The 15,592-nt window shown below is 39.6% G+C and overlaps 1 protein-coding gene across 1 annotated transcript; it reads right to left on the reverse strand.

The window, feature by feature from the left end:
- Positions 1-1,212: 1,212 nt before the first annotated feature.
- Positions 1,213-2,661, reverse strand: POU3F4 (POU class 3 homeobox 4). The gene has a single exon (XM_081792391.1). It carries the CDS (start codon positions 2,649-2,651, stop codon positions 1,566-1,568), a length of 1,086 nt encoding a protein of 361 aa, XP_081648517.1. The 5' UTR covers positions 2,652-2,661; the 3' UTR covers positions 1,213-1,565.
- Positions 2,662-15,592: the final 12,931 nt, after the last annotated feature.

Consider the following 15,592-nt stretch of genomic DNA (forward strand, 5'->3'; position numbering starts at 1 on the left):
TTAAAAAACAGAAACAAACAAACAAACAAACAAACAAAAACCCAGAAACCGAGCCACCAGGGCGCTCGCTATCTAGCTTAATCATCGCTGTGGGCTTCTACCAGCTGTGCTTGTCTGGGACGCGGAGACAGCTTCGCGTGAAACCACTCTGAGACAGCGGTATGTATACACCGGAGAGGAGGTGGTACGAAGCTAGACCAGAATCCCTATGACCTTTGCCAATCATTTCATTGTCGTTCTGCACGGAGCAGAGAGCACCTGTCCACCACCCCACTTGCCACCCCTCCCCGATGGTTTCTCACTCGGAGAGCAGGCAGTGAACTGAAGGTGAACCGAATTGGGAGGCACTCAGTGAGTCTGTCGTCGCCAGCGTCTCGGGATAGTCCTCTCCAGCGAAAGAAAATGTGTGTGAATACAAAGTCCTTGGCCTACGAAGGCCAAGGTGGAGTCGCGCTGGTGGTCCTGGTGAGGCATGGGGCCCTTAGGGAGCTCTGAGTGAAGGCATTCCGGACTTCAGTAGGTGCGGAGGTCTCTTAGCACCGCAGGCTGACCTCTTTTGCCGGGTGCCACAGCCAAACCCTTTTATGGCACCGGGATCTGCGCTGTAGAAGCCTGCGAGGGCTCCACAGATCCGAGAGGGAGGGCAGAAAGCTTCAACATCGCCTCTCCTACTTCGCTGTAGTTTGCAAACCCAATAGGTTGCCTATTCTGCCTATCCCAGGCACTGTGCCCTCCGAAAAAATTACATATATATCTCCAATACCATCATCAACAACTCTCTCCATTGTACCTCTTCTCTCCATGCAGATTTAGGATAGGGGGTGGATGGACAGGTGGACATCTCTTCCCCTCCTCCTTCCAGTCCCCCTGCCTTTTTTAAGCAATTAGAAAACCATCAGCTCAATGAAGGAATAATAATAATAGCAACAATGTGGAGTGGCCGATTAGGTACAAATTATCTCACAAATATTGTGTACAGCTTGTAGTAAAACACCGCAGACATTTAGAAACACTATAGAAGTTTAAAAAAATGCAAAACTAGTCTATTGTAAAACAGATTTCACCTGAAATACAGCTGCTATAACCAAGGCGCTGAAAGGTTATTCAGAGGCACACATCTGTCTTCCCACCCCCCCTTCCCCATCCCTACCCCACCCCCACGTTACCCCACTCCTTGTTCATTAAAGAGAGGAGCAACCAAACAAACCTTACTCAAAGTAAACAATATGTTTTGATCAGCAGAAAAGGTTGGAGGAAACAGTCGCCCTGGCGGCAGGGTATGTGAGGTCCCCTCCTGAACTGCTTAACACTACTGTTTATCAGCCTTGAGAAGCTGGAATGCGTGTGTGTGTTTCCTTTCTTAATATAAGTTAGAATCCCCTATTGAAAAAAAAAAAAAAAAGGAAGAAAAAAAGATGAGAGACTGAAGAGCCCTATCTTTATATCTAGCTATTGCTATCTCTCTAGATAGCAATAATAAAGCTGAAGTGAAAGGAAGAGAGTGGGAGAGAAAGAGAAATCCGCGCTGCTCCCAGTGCGGCCGGCCGCTTCCTTGCTTCCTGCAGTCAGAGATCGTGGCAGGACGTGTCTGTTTTCACGGTGTGTGAATAAACCTCATGTGGCTGCTGATCCCCTGGTGGAGTCATTCTTTTCTCTTTCTGTCTTCGATTACAGAACCAGACACGCACCACTTCTTTCTCCAACTGGAGGCTGTCTGCCAGCGAGGAAATCTCCTGAGCGGCAGGCTTGGGACACTTGAGGAAATGCGTTTCCAGTACGCCCTTGACACTCACCTCGATGGAGGTTCGCTTCTTGCGCTTGCGGCCCTGAGCAGCGATTTTGTCAATGCTGGTCGGGCTCCCAGTGGACGAATCAGCCTCCTCCAGCCACTTGTTCAGCAACGGCTTCAGCTTGCACATGTTCTTGAAGCTCAGCTGCAAGGCCTCGAACCTGCAGATAGTGGTCTGTGAGAACACGTTGCCGTACAGTGTGCCTAGCGCCAGCCCCACGTCGGCCTGCGTGAAGCCCAATTTGATTCTTCTTTGTTTGAACTGTTTGGCGAACTGTTCTAACTCATCCGAGGTTGGTGTCTCCTCGTCCGAGTGGTCTTGGCAGTGGTGCGAGCCTAGATCGCTGTGGTCTGGGGGATCCCGGAGCACCGGGTGTAGGCTCTGTGCGGAGGCGGAGGCCGGCGGTGGAGTGAGCCCTCCGTGCTCCAGCATGCCGCTCACGGTGAAGCCCGACTGCGAGTACACGTTAAGGGGTTGGCCGCTTGACGTGATGGACGGGTTCGGAGCCGGATTAGCCCCCCAGGCATTCGGATGGTTAGTGTGCGGAGAGTGGTGGGCGACGTGTGGTGAGCGGTGATGGATGATCGCACCCAGCTGTAGGTCTTCGCGTCCGGGCTTCACGTCCTGCTGGTCCAGAGGGTTGGCGGCCAGTGTGGAAGACCATGGGCCTCCATCGCCCAGACTGGTCACCCAATGATGCCCAAGAGGATGCGCATTGCTAGGAACTCCCTGCAAGTAATCACTTTGGAGAAGTTTCTGAGGGTTTCGGAAAGGACTCCCCTGCTGCATCCCCGCAGAGTCCGCGTGGACTAGGGAGCTAGAACTGAGAATGCTGTAGGGATTCGAGGCAGCTGTGGCCATGGTCGGTGAGGATCCCCTACTAGTTATAATGTGGCAAAGGCAGCAGCTTCAGCCTTTGACATCTATGGTTGGGGGGGAGCCAAAGCCGCAAGAGCGAGTTACCGGCACATGTGGTGACCAATTGCAGCACATCTCGGCCTGGCCAGCCACGGGCTTGGCCAATGGCCGCACGGGAGGCTGGGCTAGTTTTCCAAATTAGGCTGGCGAAGCTTAAGAGTTTCAGTGAGATCTGAGCAGGAAGTAAATCAATCTTTGGGCTCCATTGGTTGCCTGGCGCTGAGTGGCAGCAGCTCATTTGATTAACCCTTTCCCCCTCCCTCCCACCTCGGACTTCATGGACATTTGTAGGAGAGGGGAAAGTATCAAAGGGGAGTGTGTTTGTGCGTGTTTGGGGGGTTGGGGGAGATGGATAGGGGGTGAAGTAGAAAACTGGTTTTAGAATTCCTTTTGTATTATTTAGATTAATAGAAATCGTGAAAAAAAAACATTATATATATATATATAGTAAAATAGTATATATATATACATATATATATTAGTATATATATATATATATATATATATATATATACTAATAAAGCAAAATAACCAGGTGAAATGTCATCTAGATTTTAATAGATTTTTTTTTAATCAAATTCATTTAACATCCTGGGTTAGTTGTGTGCAGGGGACTGCAAAACAAAATCTTCCTACAAACTTTGAGCAAAGGGAATTAAGAACTACTTTGACATGTTTTATTTATTTCATTTTATCATTTATGAGAAACTTGATACCAAGGTCAGAAAGCATCTAAGAAAGAGATGCCCAGCTTCTTCTGAAAATTTTGATTTAAGGCATGAAGAACTGGAAGATTTGGGGAAAATCTAATGTGATACTGGCAAAATTCATTTATTTTGAGGTTGGTCAATTGGATGACTTGCTTTTTGTTACTGCTCCATGTCAGCTCCCAACAGGGATCCCACAACTTCTTTCAGAGGCATTGTTTGCTGAAATGGGCAGCCGTCCCTCACACTCACCTCAAACACTCATGGGACCAACTCTCATTAGGTACATAGGGAAATGTTCTTGACTAACGTGTCTGATGTTCCCTAGTAAAATTGTTGTTAACAGGCACTGCCCCCCCTCCTCCTCCTGCTCCCAAACAAGCTGAAGTAAATATGAATTCTTTAGTGTACCCTGAAAATTCAGAGAGAGAGAGAGAGAGAGACAGAGAGAGAGAGGAATGATGGCAGGCTGTTTGGCATTAAGTACCACTCCCCCAACACACATCCCTATCAGCTTGAATGTGCTTTCAGCTTGGGAGGACAGGACTGTTTTCACATTTTGGTTAGACAAGAAAGACTTGTACTCCTATGCATTTTATAAGTTAGGGGAAGGCAAGTCCCACAACTCCACAGCCTTGCTCAAAGGTGTTGCTTGTAAGCTGAATGCAAAGATTTTAGATTTGCTCTAGCTGAGAAAAGGCAACATGGGATACCCAGCTGGATTTCTGAATTAAAAAAAAAAAGTGACCTTCCATTGCATAATTTTGAAGGTAACCTAGCTGCTTAATTATATTTGAACTTACAGAAGACAGCTTCAGAGTTCCTTTATTGGTTTCAAATTCCATTAAATATATTGCAAGAGCTACTAGGTTTAGCTTGATTTAAATTTGCATACATTTTCATATATTTAGCAGAAATAAAAGGAGGCTTGCAGCTACCAGAAAGACATTAAGGCATTAGTTTCTCTAAGAAGACAGATCTGAAGAAAATGCAAGAAAATGAGAAAAAAAATAAAAACAAGGTGAGCTATTCTGCCATTACTTTATATAAACAGCATCTATTTCCTGTGAAATGAGTAATTTCTTATGAGAGCAGATAGCGACAGGAGTTTATATTGGTAAATGTAAATTGTGTCTATTAAGCAGGAAAACCTGGGGTCTGGTTGAGATCTATTTCTTTCTTTCTCTCTCTTAAAAAAAAAAAAAAAAGGATAACCACTTAGCAGTTTTTGGTGGAGATGATAATTTCCCATCTTCTCCCCCTCTTCCTTCTCACTGAAATTGTGTTTTCCTTTACTGGTGTCCTGTTGTAAACGTTTATCTGCTTTTAATCTGGAAATTTATTTTTCCTTTCCCTCTCTTCCTCTGCCCCCTCTCTTCTCCTCTCTTCTCTTCTCTTCTCTTCTCTTCTCTTCTCTTCTCTTCTCTCCTCTTCTTTTCTCTTCTCCTCCTCTCTTCTCTTCAATAACCTCTTTTCTTTACTACCAACTAACTGTGTGTATCTTCCTTTGTAAGAATACAATCTCATTTGTACCTGAACTTTTGCTTCCTGAAGAAAAAAGTACTTGTTAAAATCAAACAAAAATAAAAGTTTTCAGGTAATCTGTTAAGCTGCCTGTTGAAGGATCCATTGACTACTTTACATTATGTCAGTTTAGAGGTCAGAGGGAAACGCAATGAAAAAAACCATACAAGAAAAAGAGTGATCATTGCCATGTTGTTGTAATGGTGGGTTCCCCACCCCCACCATCACAGCTGCCTTTGGGTGAAGATTTACTAATCTTAGTCTGGTCATTCAGGGGGTTAAGGTAATTATCAATTCAGAAGGCTTTAGCATGGAGAAAAAAGGGGTTCCCTTTCCAATTCTGACTTGCATGAATTCTTATAATCAACCTTGCTCTAGCCCTTGCCCTCTACTCTGGGCAACCAATTTTTCCAGGCAAGCAAAAGGGGTTCAGACCATGCCCAGAGGCTGGGGAGGGGGCCGCTGTCGCGGGAGAGGTAACTGTGCCCAGTGATAGGTTTCTCACACTTTTGTGCTGTGGTCTTTTAATGTAAGAATGGCTTCTGACAGGAGCAAAAACCAACATAGTCATCTTCCTTTTTTTCTTTCTTTACCTCGTCATTTTTTTCTTCTTTCCCTTCTTCCCTCCCTCTTTCCTTCCTTCCTTCCTTCCTTCCTTTCTTCCTTCCTTCCTTCGTTGTTAAAAATTAGTTCCCATGAATATGGATACTGCCTAATTCAGGTGCAGTCCCATCCTCTAGCAGCTGTGATAGAATTTTCTCTTGCATGTAAGATGTTTTGTTTTCTGAGGAAAATATCTGCATATAGTAAAATCTTCTTGCTGCTCTGACTAATCTACTGGAGAGGTTTTCTTCGCCCTCTCCTGTCAGTCTAACTTCCCAAGTGTAACAGATGCCGCTCTCAAGCGCTCCTTTCTGTGGCTTCTCTTTATTCGGCCTTGCATATTTCTCCCCATGATCTGGGTTTCCATAGAGAGAGGAATAAAAGGGGGGACCATGGTCACAAATCCCCTGCCCCATGCAAAATAAAAGAGCCTCATTCAATAGACGACCCTGTCTGGACATGGGAGAGAAATAAGTACATGTGAAGCTACTGTTGCAAACAGCTGGTAACTTATTTTTCATAGATTTATTTTACCTTAAACTCAAAGTTACCACTGGTAACCTTGTCTCTTGGGTGGTTGGGCTAAATACACAGCTTGGAATTCTTTTCATCCTGATCTTGTCCATTAACAGGTCCTCAGATCTAATTTACCCCACTCCCTCTATGGCTATGGTTTGAAAATACTAATAGTTGCCTCAACCCTAGCAGGTTGGGATAGCTAAAACTCATCTTGGAGAGGAACCCAAGTTAGAAGTGGAGGAATTGTAATTTTATCGAGTCCACACACCTGCCTCCAGCAAGGTAGAACGGGTTCCAATCTCTTCCTAGAGCAGCACACAGCACAACCTTCATTCCTTCTTAGGTACCTTCATATCCAAATTTGTCACTCCACCATACCAATCACTTTGCTTGTTTTCTAAGAGGGAAATTTCATTAATTGCTGAAAACATGTCAGATTGGTTTGATTTATTTGTATGTTTATTCATTTATTTGTAACCTGGGGTTTCACTGTGACTCTCATTCCTCACAATTTTAAAGATACGTAACGACTCCTGAGTGTTTCCCCAGAGATTCCCAGCCCCTTTGAAAGCAAGGAAGCACTCACAAAAGAAATTAAGCAGATTAATGTGGTTCAAATTGCATTTCTATGAAAGCATAGGAGTTTGGTTGCAGCTGGGCAGTCTGTGTCTAGGTTCGTTCAGAAATGGAGATTATGCCTCTTGTAGATTTCATATATGAGTATAGATTATGAAACATTCTCATTATCTATACAAATTGGAGGAGGGAAGGTGGTCTGTGGCTGATGAGAGTTGGGGTGTGTGTCAGGAAAGAAGTCCAAAAGATCAGATTTGAATGTGTATAATATAGCATGGAGTTCCAGAGAGTAGGACATGGTACATAGATATGACTTCAAGATTGAAAACTTCCTCTTCAACACAAGTCCACTTTGGAAATAGGACTACTTAGATTGGGCTTGGTAGGAACAAGTACATATTTTATTTTTATCACCTTGGAACTCATAAGGGAAGGGAAACAAATGGACAGCTTCTGAAAACAACAGAAAAATAGGACTTTTTCTTGGTGTCTGTACTTTGGGCTCTTTAGAGGTTCTCAGTGAGTCATAACTGCTCTTCAGAGCACCGGCCTACTGTAGCTCCTATTACAGTAGTTGTTCCTCCTCCTCCTCCTCCTCCTCCTCCTCCTCTTTTTCTTCTTCTTCTTCTTCTTCTTCTTCTTCTTCTTCTTCTTCTTCTTCATAAACTGTGTGGTGGAAGGTAAAGGGGCTCATAATATTCTGGGAGAGAATCTTTAAAAAATTAGACAACATTAACAGATATTAGCCAATAACAATTCAAGCTCAATTAGTTAAATTTTTAGAACTCTGTTGGCTTTCCTTGAACATGAGGAAAAGGATATTTAGAGTAAAGGGGAGGGGGAGGAGAGATAGCATGCAGTGAATGTTGCAGCAGACACAGGGTAATTTAAAAATTAAAATATCCATCATGAAAAAATTTAATACATATACCTCAATCTTCGAGAGCACAAGACATTTACTAGCAAAATCTATTGTCAGTTGGGAAGTGCTGAGGAATTGTGTAGTTGGGGCTGCGGATAGGATGGTTAGAGGAAAGACAGGGACAATAGAGACCCTCACGGACAAATGGAAAGGGTGCTGGCTTCCACAGCTGTGTTGTCAAGGTCGCATTGATTCAGTCTCAGTTTCTCTTCTGAGGTCAATTCTTCCCTTGCCATTGCCATTGTCAGTGGGTGAACCCTGATCTTACAGGGTCCCAGGGAAAGAGCTCTACAGAGACAGAACTATTGTGCAGTACTCTGTATGGTTCTCATATTCCTGGCACCAGGATTTGGGGTATCTAGGAATCATTGTGGGTATTTTGCTGTTGTTTGTTTTGTACCTTAGACAGAGACTAGTTTTGAAGAGTCCAGTTGATGATTTTACAAAACACAGATCCCATGTGAAATTAGCTTTTTTTTTTTTTTTAATGGAGTAGTGGGATATTTCCAAATTTAAACTGCAGTAGTGGTTTTTATCTTTATTTTGATTTTTTCTTAAAGTCAGAAATTGTGGAAGTATTAAAGAGGAGAAAAATATAGTTCCAGCTGTATGATCGATCAGAGGGAGTGTAGAGATAATCTATTATCTTAAACTCTGTATTCAGTATTCAAGGTATCAATAAATTATGTAATTTTACATTAGACAGCTTTTAGAAGTCACTTTTGTAGTTAAGAGAGATGCCCCAAATTGCAATACACTTCCTTCTTCATGGACGGATTAAAGTTTTAACATGCTCAGATTTCATACATAACTGAGATCCTATTTTCCTTGCACACTTGCCACCCCCCCTTTTCTTACTAAATACTATTTATTTGAAATGGCTAGCATTCTGTATCCCTGTGAGGTTAAAGGACTACAGGAAACTTGATTACAGATCAAAATATGGGCTCGTTCTAGGAAGAGACTTTTATTAAGTAATCTGCTGAGTATTCTGGACTCATATTACTATTTCCAGGCCAAGTGAGGAAGACACTATTATATTTGAAAATAAGCAAGCAACCAGATTTAACTTGCTATCTTAATTCAGAAATTTTGTTTTGTTTTGTTTTCCTGGAGGGATTCAGTACGGAAGGGGGTCTATGATTGTTAGAAAAAATGTATATATACATATTATATATGTATTACATATATGTATATGTATATATATGTAAGAGAGAAAGAATGAGGTCTAGGGAAAGAGAAACATGTTTGAGGAAAAGTCCACTTTGTAAGGACATTTTTGACTCTCAATTTTTACAAGAATATTAGTACTTTCTCTGTTGTGATTTTTATTGTGTTCATTATTGAGGAAATAGTGTAGGTTTCCTGAGTGCTATTAAAATCTCCATCTTCAGTAACTTTTTTTGAGCCCTCTCTGGCCATTTACCTTACTCTCAACTGGGGGAATCAGTTTGGCTCCCCTGCTTAAAAACTAGACCTACTTGATCTAGTATTTTGGTTTCCAGCTGCTTATGAACACATGCCATCACATGTGTGCATTTTATATGCAAGAATTATTTGGAGTCTCTTTTCAACGTTCAAGCACTCAGGCATCCAACAAAAGAACCCAGCCCCTCAAGAGGTCTTTCTCCTTGGTGGGTCTGCTCCTCCCCTATGACCCTGTGGCTAGCCTGCTCTAAATTCTGGTGTTGCCAAGAACCCAAGTTTGTTTACTCCAATCTGCAGAAAATCAGGATCAGAGAGAATCAAGGAGCTGTGCCCAAAGCTCCGCACATGGCCTCGGCAGGACAGGGAGAAATCTGGGCAACAACAGGATGCCTCACCTTCAAGGTAACCTGGCTAAGATGCTCAAATGAAGCCCAAAGGTTGGAACTGACTTTAGCCTCTCAGATACATCTGCATAAAGGTGCCTGAGCCACAACAGGGGTGGGGGTGTTAAACTGAGAATTCCCATCTTAAGATAATTTGGTGAATGACAATCTTTTAAGCCAAATTGGTCCCATTCCAAAACCTAGGCAGCTAGCAAGAGGGGCTTATTTTGCCGGCTTCCTGGCTCCCATTGCTCTACCTTCCAGAGGCTCTTGTCCTCTATTTGAAACAGGATCCCGGGGATAAAGGCAAGGCCTAATCAAGCTGGTTGGGAGTGGAAGGAGGGAGCAAGAATCTAGAAGAGCCAGCACCACAGCAGCTGTGTGAGCTTGGTAGCCTGCAGTAGTTTATCTCTCAGGATTCCCTGGACCTGGCTAGCCTTGCTGAGCATCTTTGTCCCTGGGAAGCCTCTGTCCTTTATGTATGGGCCCCCTTGAACAATCCTAAGACAATGCTCCCCTCTGTAGTCCTGCACAAAGGTAATGTGCTCAAGGTAACCCTTTCTCAGGAGGCAAGGTCCAGCCCTTTCACTGACAAATGCTTTATGTTACCACAACTCTGATTCAGTGACACTCCCTCGGAAGGGTGTGTATGACAGAATCATCTCCATGAATCTTCTTGAGTGTGTGTGGGAAGATGAGAGTGGTGAAAGTCACCCTAAAATATTTTGTCCAGGCACTAAAATATTAACTCAGATCACTTTAAGGCCAGCAGGATTTAAACCTGCCTAAACCTCCTTAAAAATACCAAATTTCAAAAAAAAAAAGAAAAGCAAATTTCCTTTTTTTTAACAATTGACAGGGGCCAGAGAAACCTTAGGTTTCTAAGGAAACATGGTTAGGGCAATCTAAATATCAACATTCAAATTTATTTTATATATCCTAAATATTCATTTTAACTTATTAAAATGATAATGAGAATGAGACTGTCTCCTTTCTTCTACCTATCCTCTTCTTACTACGTCTACTTTTGGAAAGAGATTGAGGTTCCTGTTTGCAGTAAAACTATAATTCAATTACTTCTGCACTCATTTTTATTTTTTTTATTTTAAAAATAAGTTTATTTTTAATGTTTATTTACTTTGAGAGAGAAAGTGCACATTTGAGCAAGTGGGGGAGGGGAGAGACAGAAAGAGACAGAATCCTAAGAAGGCTCCTTGCTCTCATCACAGAGCCCCATGTGGGGCCCGCTGACACTTAACTGACTGAGCCACACGGGCACCCCTCATTTTTATTTTTAAATAAATATTTCCCCAGGTGCATGACATAAACATTAGATCCCCCTTTAAACAAATGGATCACACACATATTGTGTGTGTGTGTGTGTGTGTGAGAGAGAGAGAGAGAGAGAGATAGTTTAATGGATGAACATTTACAGATTGAAGAACACATCTATCTGAGTGTAAATTGCCTTCAAAAACTATCTGAACTCTGAGCATGGATCTCAATTCTGCAGAAGCTGAGTGTTAGAACTGTGGAATTTTGGTTTTCTTTTAATAGCTTGTTGACAGCTTTGTAAAATACTGAGATTTGCCCTATACAAATACTCATATTAGTGATGGAGAGAAACATTTGAGTTCTACCCCCTTTTTGTTCCCTGAAATGTAGAATAACCGTTTTTCAAATATATTCTGTATGTTTTCAATTTTCTTGAGGAGTCTGAAAAGTTTTCTAAAGAGGAGAAAAATAAGTCACAACACACAAACAGAAACACTTCAGTAAAGATAGAATTTTTTTTGAGATTTTACTGCTAGAAATTGAGAGACCAAGCTTTCTCAAAACACTTCTAGTGAGATGATGACTTGCATTATAAAATACTTATTCTTCTCTTTCATTTTCTTAGAACAAGTCTTTTCCCAGACAATTAGATTTAAGTTTCTGTTTAATAATCCATTCTACTGTATTTTAAAAGGTGTGATATCCAATCTTTCTATGAAAGAAAATAAGAATATAGTTGTTGGAAAGCTTGGGAGTGTTGAGGAACAATAAAATGAAGTTGAGAGTAAAAAAAAAGTGCAGTTAACTTTCACTAGCCTTTAAGCATCCTTTATAAACTTTTATAATACTTGTTTGTAAGTAAAAATCATCTATGACACACATAACATATTGGAGATAATTTTGTCTTCATGGCATGATGCTTACTTTTGGACGTGATTGCTCAAAGTAAGTAATGATCATGAAATAAGTTAGCTCGGATGAATGATGGAGGTTTGTTGATAAAGCTATTTTAAAGTGCTCATAGCTTACATACTCTTAGCTGGACACTCTGTTTTAAGATGGATTGGAGTATTTCTGATTTGGTGGATCTGCAAACTGCTTTGAAATGACTAGTAGTGAGGAAGTACATTGCAAGTAAACCTAGTGAATTGAGATGATTCTCTATCAGTTTAATTTATGTTTTATAGTTAGTTTAGCATTCTGATTTGATTGCCTTAGTAATGTGAATTGCCTACAGCTGCTGATGCTACAGCTTTAATTCTGTTTTAAAGGTCATGTAAACATGTGCCTGTAGCATAAGGAATGCAAATTCAATTCCCTTTTAATGTTTCCTTACATTCACTTAACAGCCTTCACCTAGAAAATTAGCAGGGTTTAATATAAAACTATTTTAATGTTATGATTTCATTAAAATCGTTTTACAATGTTTTACTTTTCCTTTTGCAGGGTAAAGAAGTCTTCCTCTACTTTGCAGTGCATAGTACATGCAACACACATCACTCATACTGGAAGGCAGAAAAACATTTCTGTTAAGATCTATTTGTTTTTCCAATGCTTTTAATAATAAAGAGCTAAGAACTTCATTTCGATCTCCCTGTAGTTGCAGGTAAAAAGGACACAAAGTAGATAATCTAACTACATTTTAGATTGTAGTGTACTCAGAATAATGTACATGTGTATAAGAGTTTCTAGTCACAAGAAGTTTTACAGTATGAACACATGATTGGAAATGAACTGGGGAAAGGATATTTCAAGAGATAAAAAAAAACATTTAAAATAGAATTGGCATAGAGAAGAATGCTTTCGTTGTCCCAAATTAATATAAAAAGCATACAAATTATGGCTTCAAGTTTCTACAACTTAAATACTGGTGTCTATGTAGTCATTTTTAACATTGCTTTCTAAAATATATTATGACCTTGAAAGTAGTGTAAATTTGTGTCACTAAATTGTATTAAAACTTCATCTAATGTGCTTTAACTAATTGAATAAATCTTTACAAAATACGCAATTCTTAGTGGAAGAGACAGTCATGTGGGGTGAGGGAAGTAGGGATGTAAACATACAGGCTAAAATAAAATGGAAAACTTAGCCTAATATTTGTGGTGATATCATTGTGCTGTTTTAGTTTATATCTCTGCTGTGCATATATCTCTAAACTAAAAGTTGATATTTATCTGGAGATAATGTTTTCAAATACATTTCTCCTTAAGTTAGATTGTCCAAGTAATGGAGACTTAAAAATGTATAAATAAAATTATGTAAATAGATTTGTTAGCATATTGTTACTATAACAAACATTAAAATAAAATACAAACACACATAAATGAAGTCTGAATGTGATGAGTCTTAAATGCAGTTTCATTTAGTTTTAAGGAAAAATAATTCAAAAGCTTGGACTTTAATTCTGGAAGACCGCTTCAGTTCCAGTTTAGGAAATACGTTTTGTTCTGTGTTTGTGTTTTAAAATTCAAAACTCATGAATAATCATGAGTGTTCATAGAGTAAAAGAGTTATGGCCATGAAAATCTTAAGTGCTAATCTAAGTGGTTGACTTTAATTTTTTGTTTTATTTTGTCTTAATTTTGCCTCTGATTTGCTGCTATACACTTTTCAAGCACTTCTTTATTTTTATTTTCCCTTTCTCTTAGTAGCAGAGAACTCAACATACAAAGTTTGTATTTAAAGCTTGGAAAAAAATTGCTACATTTTGATTAACACTTTGGACTCTAGCAATATAATACAGAAAAGATAGCTGACTAGAGATAAAATCAGTATGAAAGTACACTCTTGCTTTCTGTGAATTGGGTCCCCCTGCTTTAGGTTAGTATTAGAATTTAAATTGCATGGAGATGAATTTGTTTTTTGTTGTTAGTTTTACATAATCTTAGTGTTGGTGTATATGTGTTCTTAGAATTAAAACCACAACTGGGAAAGATATATTACACATCAAATTGTAAAAATTCCCAGTGTGTTTTCTTTTTCATAGAAGACCTTTAGTTACATGACTATTTTCTTGCTTAAAAGAATTTAAATTGTGCAACGATGCAAGCCCTACTTTTTTTTTTTTTTTTTTTTTTTGGAACTTGCATTGAGCAATAAATTCTAAAGAGCAAATTTCTAGTTTTTCATCCTGATTTAAAAGTTTAAGGACTCTCTTCACAAAAGTGTTCTTTTAAATAGAAATGGACCATAATTAAAATAGAACTCCAAACCCAAATCTCTGCATGGAAGCCTGTGTATTATGTTTGATAGTGATCATCACTCACTCATTTGGTTGTGGACATTTGATGTCACTTTAGTCAGATGATACTGCATCCACAGGTGTCAGTTTCAATATAGGTACACATTTTCCTTTGATGGTGCTTTCAGTGCCATTTTTCTGTCAGAAAGTTACAAAGATACTTCTCACAGTTGAAAATTAGCTATTTCATGACTGCATTCTAGTGCACCAAAAGGAAGATTTTTGTTCATGTGCAAGTGGAATGTATCTCAGAAAAGTGCTTTGTCTGAAGTAGCTGCACTAACAATATTTAAAATAGGAAAAAAAAACCAAAAAACAAACAAACCTTGGCATTTATATCTAATCCAGGCATGCTGCAATTCACTTACTAGTTAATGATTATGCTTCTTTAAATTGCATGCGTATACACCCATACCCTGAAAAAAAAAACAGGCTGCTTTTTAATGCAGCTAATCTTACTGTCATACATTTTCATATTTGTCTCAACTGCAGCATATTTCCAGAATTTTCCAATATCCTCTATCTTCCCCTTTAAACAATGGTGACTTCTGTTTGTGCTCTGAGAATGAGTGATTTGATCACAAATATATAGAAGCAGTTTGTGGCTGATTCTGTTAAAGTCCTTATCAGTAAGTAGCTTGAAATATGAAGAGATTTAAATGACTTTATTAAATTAAATATGACATTGTAAAACACCTGTCTCTTGTCAAGTCACCGTATAATAATACAGATGGAAATTCTTTGTTATACCTATTCAGAGAAAATTTATACATATACTTAAAATAAACTTCATTAGAACTGAGCAAAATACAATGTGCTTGACACAATAAATCACAATTCAACATTTCCTAATAATGTATGTTCTTATATGTTCTACTATGTGTTTTTCTTCGTTATCTTCATATATCTGAAGTTCTATTACCACCCCCTACCCTCCACCCCATGTATTTGATCATTTCTCTAAGTCCCTTGGCTGAACCAATCTCTTTTCATGCAGAGGATAAAAAGAGAAGAACTTCAAAGTAGGTTCAGGTAATTAACAGCTGAGGGGAATATAATCTAAACCATAGGCCCTGCTTTGCACCCAGGCTGGATTGCTGAGCCAGCCGGCAAGGGAGTGCCTATTCCCTATAGCATCTAAATCTGCTTCCTCTGAACAGCACTGCCAGGCCTACAGTTATCACATCTGCATTTCAAACACCATGGCTCTGGCATTAATTATTAATTAGCCTACAGTCACCCCAGAGGATTCAAGTTCCAGTCTGCACATACTTATTCATTGACCTCTATCTTAGTTTTTGTTTGGGAGAAAAAACGCAGTAGAATGCTTAATAATTTCCTTTCTCTCAGACCTTCTGTTCTAGTTTCATGGAGGGGAAACTGTATATTTTCCAAGTGGGAATAATCACACAGTGGCCCCAAAATTTGTTTATGGTAAAATGTTTTATCAAATGATTAGGGGCCCAAATGGAGTGGAATGATTTATAGATGGTATTTAGTGACGAAATGTACTTTTTAATGTTCAACACATTGACTGGAATTTCCTCAAATTGAGAGATAAGGTCATGGGACAAAGCCAAATATTGCTTAGTTCTCAGTGAGGACAATTGCAGAATTTGTGAAGTAACCTGGATTTCATCCTTGGAAAATATATATGTGGATGACAAATGAGACTAGTGATAGCTTCATCTGATGCTGAAATG

Source organism: Panthera onca, chromosome X (assembly GCF_046562875.1).
Source record: "Panthera onca isolate mPanOnc1 chromosome X, mPanOnc1 haplotype 2, whole genome shotgun sequence".
NCBI classification, from domain to species: domain Eukaryota; kingdom Metazoa; phylum Chordata; class Mammalia; order Carnivora; family Felidae; genus Panthera; species Panthera onca.